Source organism: Schistocerca serialis, chromosome 4, assembly GCF_023864345.2.
Source record: "Schistocerca serialis cubense isolate TAMUIC-IGC-003099 chromosome 4, iqSchSeri2.2, whole genome shotgun sequence".
NCBI classification, from domain to species: domain Eukaryota; kingdom Metazoa; phylum Arthropoda; class Insecta; order Orthoptera; family Acrididae; genus Schistocerca; species Schistocerca serialis.
The window spans coordinates 122,962,814-122,989,807 of record NC_064641.1 but is presented as its reverse complement, the minus strand read 5'-3'; the positions used below and the strand labels follow the sequence as shown (position 1 = coordinate 122,989,807).

The window sequence follows — 26,994 nt, the reverse complement described above, 5'->3', positions numbered from 1 at the left end:
GTTTGTGCACAGATTTGAAACTTTGTGGCAGAATGAAACTGTGTGTGCCAGTAAAGGACTCGAATCCGGCATCTTTTCCTCTCACTACAAAATGCTTCATCAACTGAGATATCCGAGCACAAATCGCGACCTGCCATCACAGCCTTGCCTTTGACAGTGCTTATAGTTCTGGTTTCCAGACTTCACGGCGGGTCTCCTGCACTGCCTGAAAAAGTGATAAGGTGGAGACATGACTTAGACACAACCTTAGACATTGTTTCCAGAATGAATTTTCACTCTGCAGCGGATAGTGCGCTGATTTTAAACTTGCTGGCAGATTTAAAGCTGTGTGCCGGCCGGAGACTCGAACGGGGGACTCCTGTCTTACGCGGGAAAGTGATCTATGCACTGAACTGCCCAAGCACGACTCACGACACAGCCTCACAACTTTGCTTTCGCCAGTACAGTACTGACTCGAGAAAGGCAAACGCTCCAAGTTCAAGGAATTTCTAAGTCAACTCACAGATCTCATTTTGGGACTCTGTTTCGTCGGCTGGTCAAATCGTGAAATATCTAGGTTTGTGGGGCGTTTGGATAGGACAGTGGCTCAGTGTTTGACTACGCGGGAACGTGATGGTGGCCATACACATAGTCAAGGTTCTGGTCGACCACATCTCAACCAAAAGGGAGTATTGTGGAAAATGAAACGCCTACAGGCGTCCTTATGATTTTATTTATTTTGTAGCAACTAATTTCGGCGCTTCAATTTCTGGCGTTCCCCAATGTGGTGTTATAGGCCCTTTGCTGTTCCTTATCTACTAAAACGATTTGGGAGACAATCGGAGCTGCCGTCTTAGATTGTTTGCAGATAACGTCGTTTGTCGACTAGTAGAGTCATGAGAAGATCAAAACAAATTGAAAAACGATTTAGAAAAGATATCTATATGGTGCTAAAATTGGCAATTGACCCCAAATAAAGAAAAGTGCGAGGTCATCCACGTGAGTGCTAAAAGGAATTAGTTAAACTTCGGTTACACCAAAATCAGTCTAATCTAAAGCCGCAATTTCAACTAAATACCTAGGTATTACAATTACGAACACTTTAGTTGTTAGGAACACGTAAAAAATGTTGTGGGGAAGGCTAACCAAAGACTGCGTTTTATTGATAGCACACTTTAGAAAATGTAACAGATCTACTATGGAGGCTGCTTGCACTACGCTTGTCCGTCCTCTTTTAGAATACTGCTACGCGGGGTGGGATAGTTACCAGATAGGATTTCCGGAGTACATAGAAGAAGTTCAAAGAAGGGCAGCTCGTTTTGTATTATCGGGAAATAGGGGAGAGAGTGTCACTGAAGTAGTACAGGATTTGGGAAGGACGTCATTAAAAAAAAGGCGTTTTTCACCACGGAACAATCTTCTCACGAAATTACAATCACTAACATTCTCCTCCAAATGCGAAATATTTTGTTGACGCCGATCTACATAGGGAGAAACGATCACCGTGGTAAAATAAGGGAAATCAGAGTTCGTACAGAAAACATAGGTGTTCGTTCTCTCCGCGCGATATACGAGATTGGAATAATAGAGAATTGTGAAGGTGGTTCGATGAACCCTCTGCCAGACACTTAAATATGATTTGTAGAGTATCGATGTAGATATACCCCGAGCACCATCCTCGGGAGTACGGCGCATTATTCCAACGTCGAGAGACACAGCAGCGTTACTCTTGTCGTCATAGTGTGGAGAGCCAGCGATATGGCTTCAGGTCACAGCTAGTAGTAACTGGCAGAAGGCTGACGGCACAGCACTACCAAAAATCCCTTGTCGTGATGTGTCACCTCTCATGCAACAGTTTCGTGGTGCCATTTTTAAATAGGACAATGCTCCTCCACACGTAGCACGTGTCTCTATGAACAATTTGCGTGATGTTGTGGTAATTGTGTGGCTAGAAGGATCCCAAGATCTACGGCCAGTAGAAAGTCAGACGTCAGCTCCGTCCCAGTCCAGGATATCAACGAACGATTACAACTGTGGGCAAGCGTCTCTCAGGAGAAGAAATAATGGCTTTAGGACTAGTACTGATAGTCTCTACTGTAGTCATGAGTCTGGCCCGTTGCTGGGAGACCAATGGACTCTTCGCAGCAAGAGTGCACGAGTCAATAGCAGTGGACGGGAGACAAGCCCGTTCTCAGCTGGCTGTAGGGCTGACCAGCCCGCAGCAGTGGCAGTTGGAGGTGCGTGTTGACTGGGGAAGTGTGGGCGCTCCACGTTGGTCGAACATTGCTGGAAGGCGGCAGCCTCACCATGGCAGTGTTAGCGACGTCACAACGCCTACTTTGAACATGGCTGTCGCCTAACATTTGTGGTCTGTTGCAGCATCCTGTTTCCCATGTCTATTTGATATTTACGTCATTACTCCGGTCGGGTGTTGTGACACAAAGGTCTTCTTTGGTGTTTTGATATCGACTGTGGCTATTTCTGATCCATTCGCCAATTTACTGAGACAAGTGGCTGCCTTGTGATGTGCGTACGACGCGCTTTCTGTTGTATTGGTATGCAGATTACCTGCGCTGTTCTTTTGTCTCATGTTTGCCAGTGTTTTTGAGGCATTTCGTATTTTGTTAGAGACCTGCCATTTAGATTACCTATAAGTTGCTTGCCTCACATGTTATCTAGTGTATTGCGTCAGTCGTGCTGCGGCTCGCGTTGCTGCTGTTGTAGGTTTCCGTCCTCTGTTGGAGGCCAGACCATATCGTTTAGCTGACATGGTGGCGGTTGTTTGTCTTCTTCTCGTGTTGACTGGCGCCAGTTGATTTCGCAAGTGTTACCTGTCCGCTAGTGGCAGCAGTGGCGGTTATCGATATGTAGTAACTGTGGCCCTATCTTTGGGGCGAGGTCGTTGTTCTTCCGGGTCGTGTCTGCAGGCAGTTTGTTTGGGGACCCGGGAGGAGACAGGTACGCGCATTGCCAGAACACGCTGGGACCGCTGGCGGCACGCATGGACTGCCGGATAGAAGGGCTGTGGTTACGAGGGTGCACGATCTCGACGCAAAACCGGATCCTGCAAGCTTTAAGTTGAGTGCATTTGGATTCAAGTAGGGAAACGTCCATCATTGTGAGATCTTGCAATTCTCCAGTGACTTGGATTCGTGTTGCTGCTAGTGATGTTGCCGAGGTGAAGAGCAGAGAGTGGAGTGCTTGGCAAAGACGGATATGATTAGCTTTCCTGGACTTCTAATTACTATTTATTGCATTCAGTTTGTTACTATCTGTTAAGTTCAACCAGCGGTATTTTTCCTGCCTCGTGGTCTCTAACGCCCCAGTTACTGTCGTGGGGGTTAGTGTATGTAACAGCAGTGTACGTTTCCTCACCTTGCCGCTGCTGTCCAGTGAGGCGATTAGCTTTGACAGCTTTCTTGATTGTAGGTTGGTTGACGATTCTTCTACTTGGTTGGTAGTGATTCCTTTCTCGTTCAAATGGCTCCTGAGCACTATGCGTCTTAACTTCTGAGGTCATCAGTCGCCTAGAACTTAGAACTAATTAAACCTAACCAACCTAAGGACATCACACACATCCATGCCCGGGGCAGGATTCGAACCTCCAACCGTAGCGGTCGCTCGGCTCCAGACTGTAGCGCCTAGAATCTCACGGCCACTCCGGCCGGCCCCTTTCTCTTTCTGGGCGCTCTAAGCACAGTATTCTGCGGACAGAGTCCAGGCTGCTTGTTCCGGCTTAGGAGTATTTTTACATCTTCGCATTTGATTTATGGGACGTCAGGTAGCCTCAGCAAGATTATCATTAGTCTCTCGTTAGACTGCCACTAGTCTGAGTTACCATCTTGCGAAGTGAATGAAACTCTTGGCTTCCTATCTTTTCGCTCGCGAAATTGTTTTTTTGCGGGACCTACTCAGAGGTCGATTCCTGGTCCACCGTCTGTGACTGGCCCTTGTGTTTTATTATTGTATTTGTTTTTATTGTATGTTTCTAATATTTTTTATATATTGCCATTATTGGCGTTACAGCAGGTTTAAATGATTATGCTACCAAGTTTACCATCATTTTATCTCACCTGTTTGGTGATCAGTTGCCTGTCTTTTTAAATTAACCTTTACTATTGCATTGCTGCTTTGCAGTGTCTTTGTTAATTTTTTTTTTTTTTTATAATTGCAGTTCTTGACGTTAAAGGCATTCAGCTGTGATTGTGGTTACTTGCCTTAAGATTCTAATTGGGATCACATTAGCTTGTTCTTAAAACATTATTTGCTGTGTCTGTTATTTTAGGGGATTCCTGATTTTCACGGTACACTAGTGAAACGATCGTACCGGAAAATGCCCACTTCATCTCTATTTCCGAGATGCTCTGTCCCATCGCTCGTGCACCGACTATAACACCACGTTCAAACTCACTTCAGTCTTGATAACCTGCCATCGTGGCAGCGGTAACCTATCTATCAACTGTGCCAGACACTAGTTGTCTTATATAGGCCTTGCTGACCGCAGCGCTTTATTCTCCCTGTTTACATATCTCTGTATTTGAATACGCATGCCTACACCTGTTTCTTTGGCGCTTCAGTGCTATATGTGCTTAATGCTTTGTTGTCAGTGATCTCACTGTACACTCACCAATGATACACTGATCAGCAAGGACATTATGACCGTCGACCTGTTATCGATATAAACCCGTCAAGGCGATAGGTGCGTCTATTGGCCAGGAATGACCTGTTAGTCAGACACACACACGGTGCATGTAGTATCAGTGAACGCAATGTCCATGCGTAGAATGGGGAAGGCGCACGATATGTCTGTGTTTGACCGAGGGCAGATTGTGATGGGTCGGACGCTCGGCACGAGCACTTCGGAAAGTGCACTAGCTGTAGTGCGTGGGATGTGTGCTGTGGTGAATGTCTTCAACACTTGGCGGAACTAAGGTCAAATCACGACCAGACGTCGTGAGGTTGGGCGTCTTAGGCTGGGCAGGCTGGTAAAAGAGGCCAGGCGATGAACTGTGGCGGAACTAACATCAGCCTCCAATGCTTGGCAGACCACAAGTGTGTCAGAACACACAGTGCATCGAACGGTCTTAATGATGTGCCTCCGTGGCCGACGAGCAATTCGTGGGCCAATGTTAACACCATGACATGGCCAACTACGACAGAAAGTGGCACGTGACTATCGGCACAGGACGTTAGTGCAGTGTCATAACGCTGCATGGTCTGTTGAATCCCGATACCTTCTTCATCACGCCGACGAGAGGGCGCGAATCCGTCGTCCTCAAGGGAACAGCTCCTTGACACCTGCACTGCGGGATGGACACAAGCTGGTGGCTGCTCCACTATGCTCTGGGGAACATTCACATGGGCATCCATGGGTCCAGTGGAACTCGTGCGAGGCACCATGACGACCAAGGAGTATTGTACACTGGTTGCAGACCATGTACACCCCTTCATGACGATCATGTTTCCTGAGGGCAGTGGCATTTTTCAGCAAGATAATGTGCCATGTTACAAGACCAGGAGTGTGATGAAGAGATTCGAGGATCTTAGTGGCGAGTTCCAATTGATGTGCTCGTCCCCCCACTCGCCAGATCTGACCCGATCGAACACATCTGGGATATGACTGATCGTGATGTCAGAGCTCATCACCTCCCTCCCCAGAATTTACAGGAATTAGGTGACATATGTGTGTTTGCAGATGTGGTGCCAACTCCCTCCAGTGACCTAGCAAGGCCTCGCTGCTTCCATGCCAGGATACGTCACCGCTGTTATCCGCACCAACTGTGGACATACCTGCTGTTAGGGAGATGGTCATGAAGTTCTGGTGGATCAATGTATTTTGCAGTACGTCCGTAAAAAGAGATCTATTTCGATACGACAACTGGCCATCTGGGTTTGTTAAATCCATACTACTTCCCATTCATTTTCAATTTTCAAAAAAATGGTTCAAATGGCTCTGAGCACTATGGGACTCAACATCTTAGGTCATAAGTCCCCTAGAACTTAGAACTACTTAAACCTAACTAAACTAAGGACATCACACACACCCATGCCCGAGGCAGGATTCGAACCTGCGACCGTAGCAGTCTCGCGGTTCCAGACTGCAGCGCCATAACCGGACAGCCACCGCGGTCGGCATTTTCAATTTTGATTAACTGTTTATTTTGTCATGCTGCTCAATGAGTCTTCCCCAATGCCTGTTTGAGTGTCTACTGCCGTTGTCTGCTGTTCTTTTGGTTTAGCGTTTGCCTAACTATTCAGTTCATAAGTGGCTTGTTTGGAAAGCGTCTTTAAAACTGTATGTATGTCTAAGAAACGCCGCCTAAGGCGTCCTTTACTATAACTGCAGGCTACTATTTTGCTTGGCCATTGTGCCCCAGGAACATGTTATACAGGGTGTTACAAAAAAAGGTCCGCAGCTCGTGGTCGTGCGGTAGCGTTCTCGCTTCCCGCGCCCGGGTTCCCGGGTTCGATTCCCGGCGGGGTCAGGGATTTTCTCTGCCTCATGATGATTGGGTGTTGTGTGATGTCCTTAGGTTAGTTAGGTTTAAGTAGTTCTAAGTTCTAGGGGACTGATGACCTCAGAAGTTAAGTCCCATAGTGCTCAGAGCCATTTTTTTTGTTACAAAAAGGTACGGCCAAACTTTCAGGAAACATTCCTCAAACACAAAGAAAGAAAATATTTTATGTGGACATGTGTCCGGAAACGCTTACTTTCCACGTTAGAGCTCATTTTATTACTTCTCTTCAAATCACATTAATCATGGAATGGAAACACACAGCAACAGAACGTACCAGCGTGACTTCAAACACTTTGTTACAGAAAATGTTCAAAATGTCCTCTGTTAGCGAGGATACATGCATCCACCCTCCGTCGCATGGAATCCCTGATGCGCTGATGCAGCCCTAGAGAATGGCGTATTGTATCACAGCCGTCCACAATACGAGCACGAAGAATCTCTACATTTGGTACCGGGGTTGCGTAGACAAGAGCTTTCAAATGCCCCCATAAATGAAAGTCAAGAGGGTTGAGGTCAGGAGAGAGTGGAGGCCGTGGAATTGGTCCGCCTCTACCAATCCATCGGTCACCGAATCTATTGTTGAGAAGCGTATGAACACTTCGACTGAAATGTGCAGGAGCTCCATCGTGCATGAACCACATGTTGTGTCGTACATGTCCCAGCAGCGCAGGTAGAGTATCCCGTATGAAATCATGATAACGTGCTCCATTGAGCGTAGGTGGAAGAACATGGGGCCCAATCAAGACACCAGCAACAAATGTCCAAATGTTCACAGAAAATCTGTGTTGATGACGTGATTGCACAATTGCGTGCGGATTCTCGTCAGCCCACACATTTTGATTGTGAAAATTTACAATTTGATCACGTTGGAATGAAGCCTCATCCGTAAAGAGAACATTTGCACTGAAATGAGGATTGACACGTTGTTGGATGAACCATTCGCAGAAGTGTACCCGTGGAGGCCAATCAGCTGCCGACAGTGCCTGCACACGCTGTACATGGTACGGAAACAACTGGTTCTCCCGTAGCACTCTCCATACAGTGACGTGGTCAACGTTACCTTGTACAGCAGCAACTTCTCTGACGCTGACATTAGGGTTATCGTCAACTGCACGAAGAATTGCCTCGTCTATTGCAGGTGTCCTCGTCGTTCTAGGTCTTCCCCAGTCGCGAGTCATAGGCTGGAATGTTCCGTGCTCCCTAAGACGCCGATCAATTGCTTCGAACGTCTTCCTGTCGGTACACCTTCGTTCTGGAAATCTGTCTCGATACAAACGTACCGCGCCACGGCTATTGCCCCGTGCTAATCTATACATCAAATGGGCATCTGCCAACTCCGCATTTGTAAACATTGCACTGACTGCAAAACCACGTTCGTGATGAACACTAACCTGTTGATGCTACGTACTGATGTGCTTGATGCTGGTACTATAGAACAATGAGTCGCATGTCAACACAAGCACCGAAGTCAACATTACGTTCCTTCAATTGGGCCAACTGGCGGTGAATCGAGGAAGTACAGTACATACTGACGAAGCTAAAATGAGCTATAACATGGAAATTAAGCGTTTCCGCACCCACGTCCACATAACATCTTTTCTTTATTTGTCTGTGAGGAATGTTTCCTGAAAGTTTGGCCATACTTTTTTGTAACACCCCGTATAGTTGTGGACTTACTTTATTTTTCACTATATTTTTGGGGAAATCGTAGAATCCTCGTCGACAGTGTAGAGTCTTCTACCGCAACGAAGCAGGGGAGTTGATGTTGTTATGGGTAGGCAGTATCCTCTTTCTACAATACAAAGGCACATGTGGATTAATACGATTCTTTATTTACATGAAGCTCCTACTTAACTTGAATAGAGTCCATGTTCATGGTACTATCTCATCCTTAATAGTCATTTGCAGACAATATCGGTAATCTTGCTATTAAAATCTGTAGTCTCACTGATAGACCCGATATAAGCACTGAACTAGTCGCTATGCACTGTCATAACATGAGATGTGACCTGATCCCGATCTGCGAGTGAACTGACAGACGCCAAACAGAAAGAGTGAGTCAGTCAGACCCTCCAGTCAGCGGCGGCGGCCGAAATACAGGCTGCCGAGAAGGCGTTGGTGGTGTGTTGTTTGCAGGTGTGTCTCTGGCCTCTCTCGCGGTAGGCGCGCTCGATCCAGCGCCGGCTTCCGATCTTCGTGCCACATCTCTGCCGATTGGTGTGCTGGCGACAGCTTACGTCAGCACAGAACACATAAGACTTCTTCACCGATTGTGAATTTTGCTTAGATGGCTGCTGGTCGTTAATTTTGTATGTGTCTACATTTTGCGAAACTATTAAAATTTCTTGTAAGAGAAGTTTAAGAATTTGTTCTGGCTACACTTTTAGTTTTAGTATTTAAGTTTCTAATCTGGGACTGTTGACCTTCTTACTGCTACCACTTACTTCTTTGAGATAATCCATTAGTGAAGTTGCTAAGAATAATTTTGGATTTGCCTTGCACCATTAACTTGTTACCACTAGTGAATTGTGTTGCACCATACCTATTTGTAACTTAAGATTTCTTGGCTTACCAATGAAACATACCTTTAACTGAGCCCTAAGTCGATTTGGAATTTGCTAAATTTATCAAACTACTCGTATTTAACAGCCGCTCTTGAGTGAATGCGGTTTAATTGAGCTTGATTTAAAACTCATTCGTACTGCGACTGGGGGAGACACTTTTCATTTTGTGCTAAGCCGTTTTCTGAGTTCTGTACTTCGATCAGTGAAAACGAAATCCTTATAGTATCATTTTGTTGCCCGTCTCTCTGTCTGACTGTTAAGAACCGTTTTCCACAGCAATGGGAAGACATATCAAGTCGAAATTTATGTCAAATAGTAAGATTACGGTTGCTTGACAGTCCAGAAATGTGAAGCTTTTATGTCAAAGCAATCAAGTTATGGCCATTTGTTAGATATTTCGATACTCCCTAGTTGAGTCATCAAAGCCTACAGGTTACTTCTCGTTAAGCTGGTATCAAGAAATACCTCAAGAAGAAAAGTTTCACAGCACAACAAAAAAGAAGATATCCAAAAATTGTTAATTTGCAGTTACGTCTCACTAAAAAAATACATTATGTGATCAAAAGTATACGGAGACGCCAAGAAACATACGTTTTCCATTTTAGGAACATTGTGCTACCAATGGGGCGCTCCGCGGATCTCACGGACTTCGAACGTGGACAGGTGATTGGGTGTCACTTTTGTCATACGTCTGTACGTGAGATTTCCACGCTCCCAAACATCCCTAGGTCCACTGTTTCCGATGTGGTAGTGAAGTGGAAACGTGAAGAGACACGTACAGCTCAAAAGCGTACGGCCGACCTCGTCTGTTGACAGACAGAGGCCGCCGATAGTTGAAGAGGGTCGTAATGTGTAATAGGCAGACATCTATCCAGACAATCACACAGGAATTCTAAACTGCATTAGGATCCACTTCAAGTACTATGTCGGTTAGGCGGAAAGTGAGGGCACTTGGATTTCATGGTCGAGCGGCTGCTCATAAACCACACATCACGCCGCTAAATGCCAAACGACGCCTCGCTTGGTGTGCCAGGCCTCACCGAACTGCATCAATACCTCTACTCAGTGCAGCACTAAGTGAAGAATGGGCTGCCATTCCCCATGAAACCTTCCAGCAGCTGTCTGAACGTATGCCTGCTAAGGATGGGCGAACCCTCCACTGAACTTCAGCATTATCGATGGAAGGCTCCACGAACTGGAATTTTCAGGCAGGTGTCCCGATGCTTTTGATCACATAGTGTATTTCTTCTGTTATTTGTTATCAGATATCTGCCTGTCCTTCCACCTGTCGAGACTCCTTTTACTCAGGAATCAATCAGACGTATAAAATTGAAATTTATATCGCGTGCTAAGGTATGTACTCTCTTGGTAGTACTATACGATAAGGCCATTTATGTTATATACTTCGATACTCGTCAATTCAAACGTGTAGAGTACTTCCCGCTGACGTAGAATAATGAAATTTGGCAAGATGTAATATTTCACAGAAAAAGTAAAGGGGAAAAAAATCAGAAAATTGAGAGTTTGTAACTATATCACGCGAAAAAGTCTTGTGTAATTTGTTATCTGACTTCAAACTTGAAGTTAAAACATTATCGAAAGTCTTGGGGTCCCTGGGGCTGATATCTTGCCTGTATCAATGTAGATAACTAGCAAAAGTCGTCGAGAGTCTCTATTCGCAGAATGGATGACTGCCTATACAGACAATTAAGTTTATACGGAACACTCAGTGCGTCAGTATTCTTCAGACATGACCCACTTCTTTTCTGTTTTTCTGACTTGTTACGCTTTTATCACTACAAGTTTTTGAACTTCAGAATTCCTATCATTTTATTCTTAGCGTATTTTTCTAATTGCAAAGGTTTTGATTCTTATTTAATAAACTGTCGCCAAAATATACTTTGTTTTGTGGTTCCAGTACGTTTTAGCTCCCCAACCAGCTCTTTACCACCTCACCATTCCCAAACGAATCAAAGCATGTTGCCAGGTCATAGGGGATGCCAAGACATACTAATAAGGCGACTCATATTGCCAAATTGTTTGCAAAGTTGCCTCGATATTGTAATCACTGAAATAACACCACATACCCTCTCAACCCATGAAGTTTCATTTCATTTCCTTGCCCCTTCCTGGGTGCTTCACATTTCTTGGCAAGCAGTGTATAATATCAGAGATATGAGACATAAGAAATTGTATTGTTATGTTACACGTTTACAGAGAGGAAGTTCTTTGTGGAAACTCTCCTCTAGGCTGTGGCTAAGTCTCTTCTCTACAGTATCCTTTCTTGTGTAACTCCTGCAAAGTAAGTCTGGAAGCAGGAGGAAAGGTCCTGACGGAAAATGCGTAGCTAAGTCGGTAGAGAACTTGCCCGCGAAAGGCAAAGCTTCCAGGTTCGGTTCCCGGTACCGTACGCCGTTTTCAGTGTGTATGTGTGTAATTGTACAGATCGGAGACTACCACTCGACGTCTGAGGCGACGCGCTTCGACATCCGGATCTACACGGTGATGCTGACGCCTCTGCTGCTTGCGAAGGGCCAGCTGCGGCACCTCGAGACCCTGGTGCCCTTCTCGATGCTGGCCAACCTGTGCATCGCGACTGGCCTCGCGGTCACCCTGTACTACATGTTCGTCGACCTGCCTCCGCTGGAGGACCGCCGCATGCTGCCCTCCTCAGTCACCGCCCTACCGGTCTTCCTCACCACCACCATCTACGCCATGGAGGGCGTTGGCGCGGTGAGTGTTCGACCCTACACTACTGGCCATTAAAATTGCTACACCAAGATGAAATGTGGATGATAAACGGATATTCATTGGGCAAATATGTTTGTTGTTGTTGTGGTCTTCAGTCCTGAGACTGGTTTGATGCAGCTCTCCATGCTACTCTATCCTGTGCAAGCTTCTTCATCTCCCAGTACCTACTGCAACCTACATCCTTCTGAATCTGCTTAGTGTATTCATCTCTTGGTCTCCCTCTACGATTTTTACCCTCCACGCTGCCCTCCAATTCTAAATTTGTGATCCCTTGATGCCTCAAAGCATGTCCTACCAACCGATCCCTTCTTCTAGTCAAGTTGTGCCACAAACTTCTCTTCTCCCCAATCCTATTCAATACCTCCTCATTAGTTATGTGATCTACCCACCTTATCTTCAGCATTCTTCTGTAGCACCACATTTCGAAAGCTTCTATTCTCTTCTTGTCCATACTAGTTATCGTCCATGTTTCACTTCCATACATGGCTACACTCCATACAAATACTTTCAGAAACGACTTCCTGACACTTAAATCTATACTCCATGTTAACAAATTTCTCTTTTTCAGAAACGATTTCCTTGCCATTGCCAGTCTACATTTTATATCCTCTCTACTTCGACCATCATCAGTTATTTTACTCCCTAAATAGCAAAACTCCTTTACTACTTTAAGTGTCTCATTTCCTAATCTAATTCCCTCAGCATCACCCGATTTAATTTGACTACATTCCATTATCCTCGTTTTGCTTTTGTTGATGTTCATCTTATATCCTCCTTTCAAGACACTTTCCATTCCGTTCAACTGCTCTTCCAAGTCCTTTGCTGTCTCTGACAGAATTACAATGTCATCGGCGAACCTCAAAGTTTTTACTTCTTCTCCATGAATTTTAATACCTACTCCGAATTTTTCTTTTGTTTCCTTTACTGCTTGCTCAATATACAGATTGAATAACATCGGGGAGAGGCTACAACCCTGTCTCACTCCTTTCCCAACCACTGCTTCCCTTTCATGCCCCTCGACTCTTATAACTGCCATCTGGTTTCTGTACAAATTGTAAATAGCCTTTCGCTCCCCGTATTTTACCCCTGCCACCTTTGGAATGTGAAAGAGAGTATTCCAGTCAACATTGTCAAAAGCTTTCTCTAAGTCTACAAATGCTAGAAACGTAGGTTTGCCTTTTCTTAATCTTTCTTCTAAGATAAGTCGTAAGGTTAGTACTGCCTCACGTGTTCCAACATTTCTACGGAATCCAAACTGATCTTCCCCGAGGTCCGCTTCTACCAGTTTTTCCATTCGTCTGTAAAGAATTCGCGTTAGTATTTTGCAGCTGTGACTTATTAAACTGATAGTTCGGTAATTTTCACATCTGCCAACACCTGCTTTCTTTGCGATTGGAATTATTATATTCTTCTTGAAGTCTGAGGGTATTTCACCTGTCTCATACATCTTGCTCACCAGATGGTAGAGTTTTGTCAGGACTGGCTCTCCCAAGGCCGTTAGTAGTTCTAATGGAATGTTGTCTACTCCCGGGGCCTTGTTTCGACTCAGGTCTTTCAGTGCTCTGTCAAACTCTTCACGCAGTATCATATCTCCCATTTCATCTTCATCTACATCCTCTTCCATTTCCATAATATTGTCCTCAAGTACATCGCCCTTGTATAAACCCTCTATATACTCCTTCCACCTTTCTGCCTTCCCTTCTTTGCTTAGAACTGGGTTGCCATCTGAGCTCTTGATATTCATACAAGTGGTTCTCTTCTCTCCAAAGGTCTCTTTAATTTTCCTGTAGGCAGTATCTATCTTACCCCTAGTGAGACAAGCCTCTACATCCTTACATTTGTCCTCTAGCCATCCATGCTTAGCCAATTTGCACTTCCTGTCGATCTCATTTTTGAGACGTTTGTATTCCTTTTTGCCTGCTTCATTTACTGCATTTTTATATTTTCTCTTTTCATCAATTAAATTCAATATTTCTTCTGTTACCCAAGTATTTCTATTAGCCCTCGTCTTTTTACCTACTTGATCGTCTGCTGCTTTCACTACTTCATCCCTCAGAGCTACCCATTCTTCTTCTACTGTATTTCTTTCCCCCATTCCTGTCAATTGTTCCCTTATGCTCTCCCTGAAACTCTGTACAACCTCTGGTTCTTTCAGTTTATCCAGGTCCCATCTCCTTAAATTCCCACCTTTTTGCAGTTTCTTCCGTTTCAATCTGCAGTTCATAACCAAGAGATTGTGGTCAGAATCCATATCTGCCCCTGGAAATGTCTTACAATTTAAAACCTGGTTCCTAAATCTCTGTCTTACCATTATATAATCTATCTGATACCTTTTAGTATCTCCAGGATTCTCACAGGTATACAACCTTCTTTTATGATTCTTGAACCAAGTGTTAGCTATGATTAAGTTATGCTCTGTGCAAAATTCTACAAGGCGGCTTCCTCTTTCGTTTCTTCCCCCCAATCCATATTCACCTACTATGTTTCCTTTTCTCCCTTTTCCTACTGACGAATTCCAGTCACCCATGATTATTAAATTTTCGTCTCCCTTCACTACCTGAATAATTTCTTTTATCTCGTCATACATTTCATCAATTTCTTCATCATCTGCAGAGCTAGTTGGCATACAAACTTGTACTACTGTAGTAGGCATGGGCTTTGTGTCTGGGCAAATATATTATACTAGAACTGACATGTGATTACATTTTCACGCAATTTGGGTGCACAGATCCTGAGAAATCAGTACCCAGAACAACCACCTCTGGCCGTATTAACGGCCTTGATACGCCTGGGCATTGAGTCAAACAGAGCTTGGATGGCGTGTACAGGTACAGCTGCCCATGCAGCTTCAACACGATACCACAGTTTATCAAGAGTAGTGACTGGTGTATTGTGAAGAGCCAGTTGCTCGGCCACCATTGACTAGACGTTTTCAACTGGTGAGAGATCTGGAAAATGTGGTGGCCAGGGCAGCTGTCGAACATTTTCTGTATCCAGAAAGGCCCGTACAGGACCTACAACATGCGGTCGTGGATTATCCTGCTGAAATGTAGAGTTTCGCAGGAATCGAATGAAGGGTAGAGCCACGGGTCGCAACACATCTGAAATGTAACGTCCACTGTTGAAAGTGCCGTCAATGCGAACAAGAGGTGACCGAGATGTGTAACCAATGGCATCCCATACCGTCACGCCGGGTGATACGCCAGTATGGCGATGACGAATACACGCTTCCAATGTGTGTTCACCGCGAAGTCACTAAATACAGATGCGACCATCATGATGCTGTAAATAGAACCTGGATTCATCCGAAAAAATGACGTTTTGCCATTATGCACCCAGGTTCGTAGTTGAGTACACCATCGCATGCGCTCCTGTCTGTGATGCAGCGTCAAGGGTAACCGCAGCCATGATCTCCGAGCTGATAGTCCATGCTGATGCAGCGTCAAGGGTAACCGCAGTCATGGTCTCCGAGCTGATAGTCCATGCTGCTGCAAACGCCGTCGACGTGTTCATGCAGATGGCTGTTGTCTTGCAAACGTCCCCATCTGTTGACTCAGTGATCGAGACGTGGCTGCACGATCCGTTTCAGCCATGCGGATAAGATGCCTGTCATCTCGACTGCTAGTGATACGAGGCCGTTGGGATCCAGCACGGCGTTCCGTATTACCCTCCTGAACCCACCGATTCCATATTCTGCTAACAGTCATTGGATCTCGACTAACGCGAGCAGCCATGTCGCGACACGATAAACCGCAATCGCGATAAGCTACAATCCGACCTTTATCAAAGTCAGAAATGTGATGGTACACATTTCTCCTCCTTACACGAGGCATCACAACAACGTTTCACCAGGCAACGCCGGTCAACTGTTGTTTGTGTATGAGAAATCGGTTGCAAACTTTCCTCGTGTCAGCAGGTTGTAGGTGTCGCCAACTGTGCCAACCTTGTGTGAATGCTCTGAAAAGCTAATCATTTGCATATCACAGCATCTTCTTCCTGTCGGTTAAATTTCGCGTCCTTAGCACCTAATCTTCGTGGTGTAGCAATTTTAATGGCCAGTAGTGTATTACAGATCTCTGATCTCCCCGTAGGAGAACTACACGGTAACTGCTCTAGCCTCCGCATCGTCTAAAATATCGGGAAGCATGCATGAAGTTTTCCATATTTCTGTGTGGTCCTCCTCAACGCTGAGCAGTATTTACTAATATATATTCAGAATATGAACTCGGCTGCCTTTATTTGTGATTTCCAAATTTACATAATGTTATGGATTTCATAGCTACGTAACTCCGTACTCATGCTTCGGGATTAATCGACGATGGCCTACATCGAGTGTATTACACGGAGATGTAGAAGATACACTGTGCCATCTGACTTTAGTAACAGAAACGTTTTGGTCTTTTTTCCTTTAAAATTACTTGTTTTTGCTCTAGATAGGCCAATCTGTGTCTCGTGTCTCGACGTCGGTATAACACTTGCCAGTGTGCTCTTGAATTATATGCTTATAGAATCACACTCATCTTCAGAAAAGAAAACAGAACATCTTGAACAACTAAAGATAGGGAGTTCACATTCAAAGGACATGTACAATTGTATGATTAGCAGAAATGATCAGCATTTCGGTCACCTCAGTTCAGAATGTGTCCTGTTGCCTAGTAGGAACAGGGTCCACCATGACCCCTGATGACTTATTCCATGCATGATGGCATCGACGCGTATAATGCGCGAATGGCGTCTTGTGATATACCTATCCATGCTACATTCACCAGGTTCCAAAGTTCGTCTGTGGTGGTTGGCACTGGGTCACAGCACTGCCACCATTCTTTCACCACGTCCAACACTTTTTCGATTGGATGGAGGAAAAAGGTTGAGAAAGAGATATATGGTGGAAGATTGTTTAGGAGGCCAAGGCCCACCAAGGTCTGTATGGCCGAAGAATAAGAAGACACTTCTGGAGGCCTGAAGAGCGAGGGCAAAAGGCCGACGCCCTTTTGACACCAAGAAGGCACGTATACGTGCAGCAACATATGGTCGTGCATTGTCTTGCCGAAAAATGGCGTCTGGGGTGCTGTGCAGAAAGGGTGTGGCTACGTCACAGGGTGATTCAAGCAGGTCACACTGGTCACAGTGCCCTGGATGAGCACCAATTGTGATCTGTAGTTGTATCCAATAGTACCCCACACCATAAGGCCTCGAGTTGGTGCTGTATGTCTTGTACAAATGCAGTCACTGCGATGCCGCTGCCTCTGTCTGCTGCGAACCAAATTGCGGCCATCATTTTCAAACAAGCAGAACCTGTATGCCTGATGCCATCCCTGTCTCCAGTGACGTCGTTCCATATACTATTGCCGTCTAGAATGTACAGGGCTATTACAAATGATTGAAGCGATTTCATAAATTCACTGTAGCTCCATTCATTGACATATGGTCACGACACTCTACAGATACGTAGAAAAACTCATAAAGTTTTGTTCGGCTGAAGCCGCACTTCAGGTTTCTGCCGCCAGAGCACTCGAGAGCGCAGTGAGACAAAATGGCGACAGGAGCCGAGAAAGCGTATGTCGTGCTTGAAATGCACTCACATCAGTCAGTCATAACAGTGCAACAACACTTCAGGACGAAGTTCAACAAAGATCCACCAACTGCTAACTCCATTCGGCGATGGTATGCGCAGTTTAAAGCTTCTGGATGCCTCTGTAAGGGGAAATCAACGGGTCGGCCTGCAGTGAGCGAAGAAACGGTTGAACGCGTGCGGGCAAGTTTCATGCGTAGCTGGACGTACTGGAAAATTGGCTCATGCGACAACTGGAGACCGACAGCGCCGACTTCATATTTCAACAGGATGGTGCTCCACCGCACTTCCATCATGATGTTCGGTATTTCTTAAACAGGAGATTGGAAAACCGATGGATCGGTCGTGGTGGAGATCATGATCAGCAATTCATGTCATGGCCTCCACGCTCTCCCGACTTAACCCCATGCGATTTCTTTCTGTGGGGTTATGTGAAAGATTCAGTGTTTAAACCTCCTCTACCAAGAAACGTGCCAGAACTGCGAGCTCGCATCAACGACGGCTTCGAACTCATTGATGGGGACATGCTGCGCCGAGTGTGGGAGGAACTTGATTATCGGCTTGATGTCTGCCGAATCACTAAAGGGGCACATATCGAACATTTGTGAATGCCTAAAAAAACATTTTGAGTTTTTGTATGTGTGTGCAAAGCATTGTGAAAATATCTCAAATAATAAAGTTATTGTAGAGCTGTGAAATCGCTTCAATCATTTGTATTAACACTGTATGTGCATATGTGCACATTCGTCAAAGGTAAGCGGAGAAGTAACGGTCACGTAACCCATGGCGTGAAGGGCTGTCACTCCTGATAGTGTACGATGTGTTGTACTGTTCCACTGTTGTGCCAGAGCAGATGAGGTAGCAGATCTGTCCTGCAATGCCATTCGGATGAGGTGTCGATCTTCTCCGGGGTCGGGGTGGGGGTGGGGGGGGTGCTCTGGGTGGCGTGACCTGACCCATCTCGTGGTATTCTACGGCATTCTGTGAACCATTCTGCACACACCCGTTGTACTACCTAAACACTTCGTCCCACACGCGCAGCAGTTTCCCGGATGGATGCTTTACATTCTCTCAAAGTCTGTTTCAAAGTCACTGATTTCACGGTACGGATCATGCATAGTCTGCGGGGCATCCTGTACGTCTGCCCCAGTCACACTGATCAGTTACCTTCGATTTATAGTGACAAAGAGAGCCACAGACATATTTTACCGATAGATAGTGTTGCGCCGCGATATCGATGTCGACCTTGAAGCCATTGGCCGACATGGGGCATATTATAATCATTTCTGCAGAACATACTAATGTACAAGCCCTGTGAATATGAACGTCCTGCCTCTAGCAGTTTAAGGTGTTCTGTTTATTTCTGAACATGAGTGTTCTGAGTTACTTAATTTCTTAGTTCACATTGTTTACAGGTTCCACAGATGGCAATTACAACGTCTCGCCATGATGTACCGAGTACACTTGGTGAGTGAAAAATGTGACAACACGTTAGACACTTACTCCTGTGTGATTTCTTTCAAGCTGCTTATTGCTCGTGATTACCAAATGTTACTGCAAAAATACCTCTCTGAAGGTGATATTAATCAAAAAGCAAGCGAAAACTTACGATGATTTTTCGGGGTATTAAATTCATTTGTGATACAAGGTGTTCGGAAAGTTTGTGTGCAGCTACAACATATACTGGAAATGACGTCTTCGTGAGGCTAAACAAGTGTTAACCCGCTTAGTTTTATTGTCAAACACTTTCTGCAGACCTTATTGTGATGTGCTTCTCACTTTCGCAGTTACTTCAGTTTTTAAATCAGACAGCGTGAGTGGGCGAATGCGGTACACTACAGATTTTGCTGATCCACAAAGAAACCAGTCTGCTGCAGTAAATTCCGGGGAGCGAGGATCCATAGAATATTCGAGATGACACGTTTCACAAAAAAATCTCTTCCAGAAGGCGCATTCTGTTATTAGTTGCCTGCGCAAAAGCACCATCCAGTTGGAACCATGAGTAGTCTATCTCTTCTTCCTTTACCTGGTCAATGCAACCGTGGATCATTAAACAATGGCGTTCACTGTTTAAGGTTCCTTCCAAAAATATTGGTCCAAAAATGCACCATCTGTATACTGCCACCCACAATCCAGTTTTCTGATCATGCAATCACAACACTAGGTTCTCCATTGAAAATATTAACATGTTTTGTGTGCTAACATAACCAGAGAGATGGAACAAGGCCTCGCAGGCTGAGGGAGCGGCATCACAGTGACTGCATTCGCACCACACATACAGCGCCTACTCAAGGGCTTACGGTGTGGGGTGTTATTGAGTACAACCACAGATCATAACTGGTGCCTGTCCAGGGCAAAGTGACCAGTGTGATCTATGTGAATGACGTCCTGTGACCTGTAGTCATACCCTTACTGCACAACACCCCAGACGCCATTTTTCAGCAAGACAACGCACGACTAGACGTAGCTGCACGAACACGTGCCTTCTTGGTGTCGCAGGATGTCAGCTTTTTGCTCTGTCCCTCCAGATCACCAGACCTGTCACCGATCGAAAATGTATGGGATATGGTGAAATGAAGGGTGCACTGCTGTGAGCTAAGGGCAACCACCACAGATGAACTTTAGAAAGAGGTGAATATAGCATGGGTGGCTATATCAAAGTGTGCCATTCGCGACTTGTATGCGTCAATGCCATCACGCTTGGAACAAGTCATCAGGGCCCATGGTAAACGCTATGCATACTAGGCAACAGGGGTGGCTGAAATGCTAATTATTTCTGCAGAACGTTCTAATCAACATGTCACGTGAATATGAACGTCCTATATCTAGTCGATCAAGGTGATCTGTTTTTTTTTCTGAACATGAGTGTAAATACTGGTGACTGACAAAAATAACAAGATAACAGTTGAAATTCGGCAGGTGGCGCAGCTGATGCCGTACGTTTCCGTGGTGTCCGCAGAAATGTAATTCGAAAGCAGACCGGCGTGGTTTGGTCGGACGCTGTGTTGAGTTACGACCCTGCCTCTGACGTTGAGATGGTGGGAACGTGAGCTGCGCCAACCCGCCGGTCCCGTCTGTACTGCGGCTGACGATACTCTAGGCTACTGCACACAGATGTTTTGGTAATGTACTGCTTTCCCAGCTAGGAGATTTGTGTTCGATTCCTGAATGGACTATTTCAATTCCTCATAAATCTACGATGGTTTGTTCACTTGTCGAAATATGTATACATGTAGATGTGCTACAAAAGCTTTTTACCTAGGACGAAATGAAATATTTTTAAAGTTATTGCTACTATGAGTGTAGTGACATTAATATCTCCAGGACGTTCTTCAGTGTTTTCTGCACTCATCTTCGGGAATCTTTGTTTCAACAATGTCCGTATTTAGAAACAAAATTTGTAACTCTGAGACATGAGCAGCCGTCCCTGGATACCACTACGATTTGAGAAGACATTAGCGAGCATATAGTGTCCTGTGTGATGATTTCTGATCGCTTACCAACCATGCAGGAAATCACATCCGTGTCCACGTTACTCCGCGCGTTGCGTGAGAGGATGGTATAAGAGCGACGTCCCAAGGGGCCTTTGCTGTGAGGGTGTTGACTTTTTCAGTAACGAGGGACTTACGTTTGTGTTTGGTTTGCAGGTGATGCCTGTGGAGAACAACATGCGGAATCCCACACACTTCTCGGGGTGCCCCGGAGTGGTGAACACGGCCATGGCTCTGATGTGCACCCTGTACTGCGTGGTGGGCTTCTTCGGCTACTACAAGTACGGGGAGGACACCATGGGCAGCATCACCCTCAACCTGCCCGTAGAAGACGTGTGAGTCCAGTTAACAGTGCGGTGGTGACTCCACCCAAATAAAGTTCTGTTCATACGCTTTATTTACATCCAGTATTTCTCATAAAGGCTTGCAGATGTACTAGGCGTATTCAGAAAGTAAGGTCCGATTAGGCGCGAAAAGGAAACCACCGTTAAAATCCGATGGAACTTTGCACATATGTATCGGGCAGTCTTTAGAGTACCTGTCGAATGCTTCACGGCGCTCTTTTCAGATCATAGCGCAAAGTGATCACGTAGAAATGCCTAAAACAACAGTGTCTCCCGCCAAGTATGTGGCTCTGGTGAGAGATTTCGCCTGAAGCTATGCAGCCCACATAACATAAATGTGATGCGTTTCTTTCTGGAAGACAATTTTCAGCCGCATTCTGCAGGGGCAATGAAGACGTTCCTGCAGCGTTTTTGATGGGAAGTGTTTGATCAGCCACAATACAGCCCTTAATTGGCTCCCTCCGTTGTTCATCTCTCCTCACATGAACCGCTGGCTACGAAGACAGCATTTTGGCACAAACAACGAAAGGCAGACCAGCCTATAGAACTGGCTGCAGGCGGCTGCTTTGAGGGTACTGGGAAGTTTGTACAACGCAATAACAAATGTCTAAGTCGGAGCGGCGACTATTTAGGGGGGTAACTGGAAGGTGTGGCTAACTGTTGCGAATAAAAAAGTAATTATTGTCACTGTGGCTTTCATTTCGTGACCGATCGGACATTACTCTCCGATCAGCCCTCGCAGTATATTTTATAGATTTAACATTACACGCTCTAACAACCCTACCACAACAAAGGTCAAAAATTAATTATGATTGTAGTGTTGCTCACGCTGCTGACTATTGCATTTTTGGGCAACAACAAAATTATATTATGTGGCAGGTGTCATTAGAGCACAGATAATAAAGTCATTTCTTGAAATAATGGATAAACTAGGCACTCATCTTTTCGCGTTGCCCACGCTGTCTCGTTGTGAACTCATGTCACAATCGTCGAAAATCTAGGTAGTGATGATTCCAAGCTCGGATGCAAAGAGGCCTATGTGTTATTCTGCGATATTCAAAAGTTTTATAGATGTGTTTCATAAACCATTCTTGAAGATTAAACTTTTGCAAGTTAGGACAATGGTGATGTAAAAAAGTAATCAGCACTCCGAATTTAAGTTACACTTCTTTTTTTTAATTACTTTTGTTGCAATATCACGTAACTCGTTCCAAAACATCACTTCACGATATAAAACATACTTGAAAATATCTTCCTCACTGTTAAACTGACTACAATTTGCGTCTTTTTAACATGACGACCAAAGCTTGACTCTCTAATAACCGCTTACGCGCCCAAAAATCCGAGTTACAAGTACGTCAAAGATCATAGTGACAAAAGAAAGAATACACATATGAATAATATCATAGCAATATATACATGTCGATGTATCGAAGTAGCTCTACATTAATGAAATCAAATCTGAATGTTGTCACAGAAATATGTTAACTATTTTACATAAACACAATAGAATATTGCTGGTATCGAGAGGTTGAAGTGAGGTGCCGTAATGGTTACGTAATTCAAGTACCATTACAAGTCGCAACAACAGGCGATTCTGAAAAGGAACAAGTCAAAGATAGACAAAGCTGCAAACAACCTTTCGCTGCCTGCGTCTTACCTCTGCTACCTTCTGAATTTCAAAGAGTGTAGCCCAGTCAACACCGTCAAAAACATGTTCTGACTTTACAAATGCTATAAAGGTACGTTTGCTTCTCCTCAGCCTACCCTCTAAGAGCAGTCGTGTGGTCAGTATTGCATCAAGTGTTCCTACATTCCTCAAGAATCCAAACCGACCCTTCTCGAGGTAGATTCCAGCCGTCTCCCCATTTTTCTGTAAGTAATTCATGTCAGTACTTCGCAACCATGACTTATTAAGCTAATAGTTCGGTAATATTGATACATCTCAGTACCTCCTTTCTTTGGAACTAGAACTATTATATTCTTCTTTAAATGGGAGGATATTTCCTGTGTCTTATACATCTTGCACACAGGGTGGAATGGTTTGGTCATGTGTGACTCTTACCAGATCTCAATAATTATAAGGGAATATCGGCTTTTGCAGGACTATGGATTCGTCTTAGGTCCTTCAGTGCTTTGTGAAATTCTTCTTGCAAAATCATCACTTCCATCTCATTCTCATCTGCGTCGTCTACCCTTTCTACATTATTGCCAGGAAGTTCATTTCCCTCATATAACCCATCTATATACCCCTTCCATCTTCAGCTTCTCTTTCCTAATGAGCTCTTAAAATCCGTAAGACTTATTAATGAAGGGGAGCTAACAGCTATTTAAATTTTCGGGGCCTCTTGTTGTGTAACAAACACCTCTCACTCTTGACGTTCTTTTCATATAAACTGCAGATATCCGATGATAACAGATGTCTAAGCGTCTTTATAAATATAGACTTTTTATTTAGGGATCTGCACAGTTTTATTCATACAGCGTCCAAACAGTTTCAAAATCTGTTTAATATTCCTATAGGCTGTATCTGTCTTACACTTAGCTATGCAGAGTGTTTGTTTTAAGCTCAGAAAACAGCGCTTCGCAAAAAAAAAAAAAAAAAAAAAAATAAAATAAAAAAAATAAAAAAAAGGATCTGGTGAAAAGTTGATAGTAGAGGCGACTTCAGTATGCGCTACAATTGGGCATCTCATAACCACAACTGCTACGTGGGAGGGGTCAACTTTGTATTTTAAAATAAGAACTCCCCCCCCCCCCCCCTCGCATTTTTATTGCAGATTCTACACGCTAAAAATTAGGTACAGTTTACTCAAATCATTGTTTCCCATTCGTGGTAGATGGCGCTGTAATCGACAACTAGACTGTTTGCCTGCTTTTTGCAGTTCTAGAACCGACGCATTTGAATTTGCATTTTGTTTATGATGTAAGCTTTTAATTTCGAACGGTTGATATTGATGTTAAAACGTTACCTGAGTGCTACAAATGTGATTGTACAGTACGTATAATAAGCCTAGAGACTGACATTTCTGACGAATAAGCTACTTGTATGATAACGCAGTTTTCTGTTCCCTACGGGTTTCATTGTGATGAGCCCCAAACCACCGGAATAACTGATTTCGGTATCCGTATTCGAACCCTGCCACGAGCGTGACTGGTGCGAAGTAAGGTTGTAATTTTTTTTTCTTCTTTTCTACGGAATTCTGTAGCTCTCAATTCGTTCGAGCAATCAATCATTCATGATAGGAAACACAGTCAAAGGCAGTCACTCAAAATGATTCAGAAATTTTACTTGTTAGAATGAAATCAGGCGATGATTCTTCTTCTCTGCAGGCTCGTGCTTTGCGGCAGTCTGCTAATCTGTACAAATAAAATGCCTCGTAATTTTGGGGGCGTTGTATAATCAGTCGGGAAACCTCATATCAAGCGGATATTTGGCTTTGATGAAGTTTAACCTTCCGAAGAAGTAATGGAGCTCTTGGATTCTTAAATGCAGGTTCGTATCCAGTCTTTCGGAAGTTCCCTTCTGATTAACAACTACGCAATATATCGATAAATATCATTAATTCTCATATTTCCAATACACACCTTTTATTTGAAGGAGCAATCTATATATATATTTCCTCTTAATCGCACAGTTCGTATCAGTTATCTTCTGTGATAAATCTCAATAATCAGATTACAGTTCTTCCAAACCAAGCTCAGGCTAATCGGCACGAAGACAATCTCGGAATCTCCCTTTCTTTTTTTTTTTTTTAACACCCACCAGAGAGAGTACTACAAAGAATACTTATGCGCTCATGGCATAGCTGTTGTATGAACTACTTTTCGCATGGATTCTGCGAGTATGAAGATAGAAAATTAGTAAACGTCATTCAAGGGTAGAATTGTATCTGAATAATTCATCGAATATAAAGAGATATTACAATTGCCCCTCGCAGCGAGCAAAGTGAATGATAATACACTTTGCGAGCTAACAGAAAAAATTTGTTGGGTTTTTTATTCAAAAGAGAAATATTTTGAGTTAGTAGAATTTTACTATAGAGAGTATGGGTAACATGTTAAGACAATAAGTTACGAGAATACCTAAGCTGTAGCTTTTACATGTACTGGGGTATACCCGCATCCCGAGTACATAACCAGGGAAGATGTAGATTGATGTAATTACGAAAAAGGCCTACCCATTTGGGAACTGGCCTTCACAGGGAAACCCTGGAAAACCCGGAAGAATAGACCCCAGCTCAGGTATTAAAGAAGATAGGAAAGCCTAAATCCAGTAATTTTGAAATATATAGAAGCTCCATAGATTAGGTCGAAGGAAAAGTGCCTCATAGCCAAAAAAGTTTACAATATTGCTCAACAATTTTTTCAAAATTCTTCTTTCGACGATGTAGCCGGCGATCTCGTGAAGTCGATGGAACAGGAACACTGGGTACGGACACCGGGTAGGCGATGTACAGCGTTTGGTGGAGGCGGCACGGAGGACAGGCGATGACTTATGGTACAGGATAGAAGCTGGTAACGTTCCGTAGAAACAGGAAGATGATCTCAGGAACAGATGGTCAGGGACGTGAACATGAAACAGGTTTAAAGTGGAATAAGAAAAGGTTCTGACTGAATAAATCCCTGGAAGAGAGTGGATTAAGGCAACGAAGTCCATATTTCATCGTTGAACTCAAAATCGGAGTGGATTCTTATATTCTTCCATCTGTACTAGACTGGGACATCCATCAGTCCTGACAATCGCGAATTTTTTTTGTAGTCCTCAATACCAAAGTTGTTTTGCATTACAACTGCTGATTGTCCAAAACATTCCCAAATAGCCTGTGGGCATTTAAATTTTGTTGTAGCTCATATCGAATGTATTCCTCTCAAAAAAAATTTTAATCTAATCTTCGTTTTGTTATAGTGCAGGTGGAAGTTGAGCACTGAATCTGTCCGAGGTTTGCTTTCAATTACGAAATTATGGATAACATTTAAGTTTACACCAGATGAAAAATTTTAAACATAGGCATGTGACACTGACTCCACAAAAGGAATAATTTGAAAAAATTTCATTATTCTTATAATTAATTGATTTATAGATCCACTTGCAAATAAATATCATTAATGATGACGTATGTTCATTTAACAAATCATCCAATCGCAGAATCTTCTTCATCCTCTCATGAACATTTATGGAAATATATTTCAACAATTATGTCCATAATATGAAACACACAAACTGCTATTCTTAAAATGTTAATTAAAATTCGTAAATTAATTCTCCTGGTAAAGAAGGCATAATGAAAAAATCTAAACATTATAATAATTTTCTCTCGCGCAACCAGAGTGTTTCTTCAATTGTTTGCAACAGTGACATTATCGACTGTTGCTTCATTTCACAGTTCATTTGTTTTCTTGCGCGAACAGCACACATCATACACACAGCGTATTTACCTACATATCCCGCACTGTTCAAGATTCACACGCAATTCTCACATAAGTGCCGTGTCTTGAGGAAATGTAGATGCACTTTCATTGTATATCACTGTGGCTTCTGCTCATAGTCCACACTTACAAACACTAGTATTTAACAATTTCTTCCACCTACCTCAAAATTTTTTGCTAAACTATCACAGGAGTAATCTCACTTTCTCTTAACCTATCACAGGAGTAATCTCACTGTCTCTTAACCTACCACAAGAGTAATCTCACTGTCTCTTAACCTATCACAGGAGTAATCTCACTGTCTCTTAACCTCTAGACAACATTAATTTCTTGATATTTATAAAC

At 43.8% G+C, this 26,994-nt stretch overlaps 1 protein-coding gene across 1 annotated transcript in view; it reads left to right on the top strand.

Moving 5' to 3' along the window:
* The window catches only part of LOC126474876 (proton-coupled amino acid transporter-like protein pathetic), a 146,526-nt gene that overhangs the window by 109,954 nt on the left and 9,578 nt on the right, over nt 1-26,994 (top strand). The window contains exons 7-8 of the mRNA XM_050102359.1: nt 11,507-11,794; nt 21,032-21,210. Of these exons, the coding sequence (XP_049958316.1) occupies nt 11,507-11,794; nt 21,032-21,210 (467 nt within the window). The remainder of the gene's footprint in view (nt 1-11,506; nt 11,795-21,031; nt 21,211-26,994) is intronic.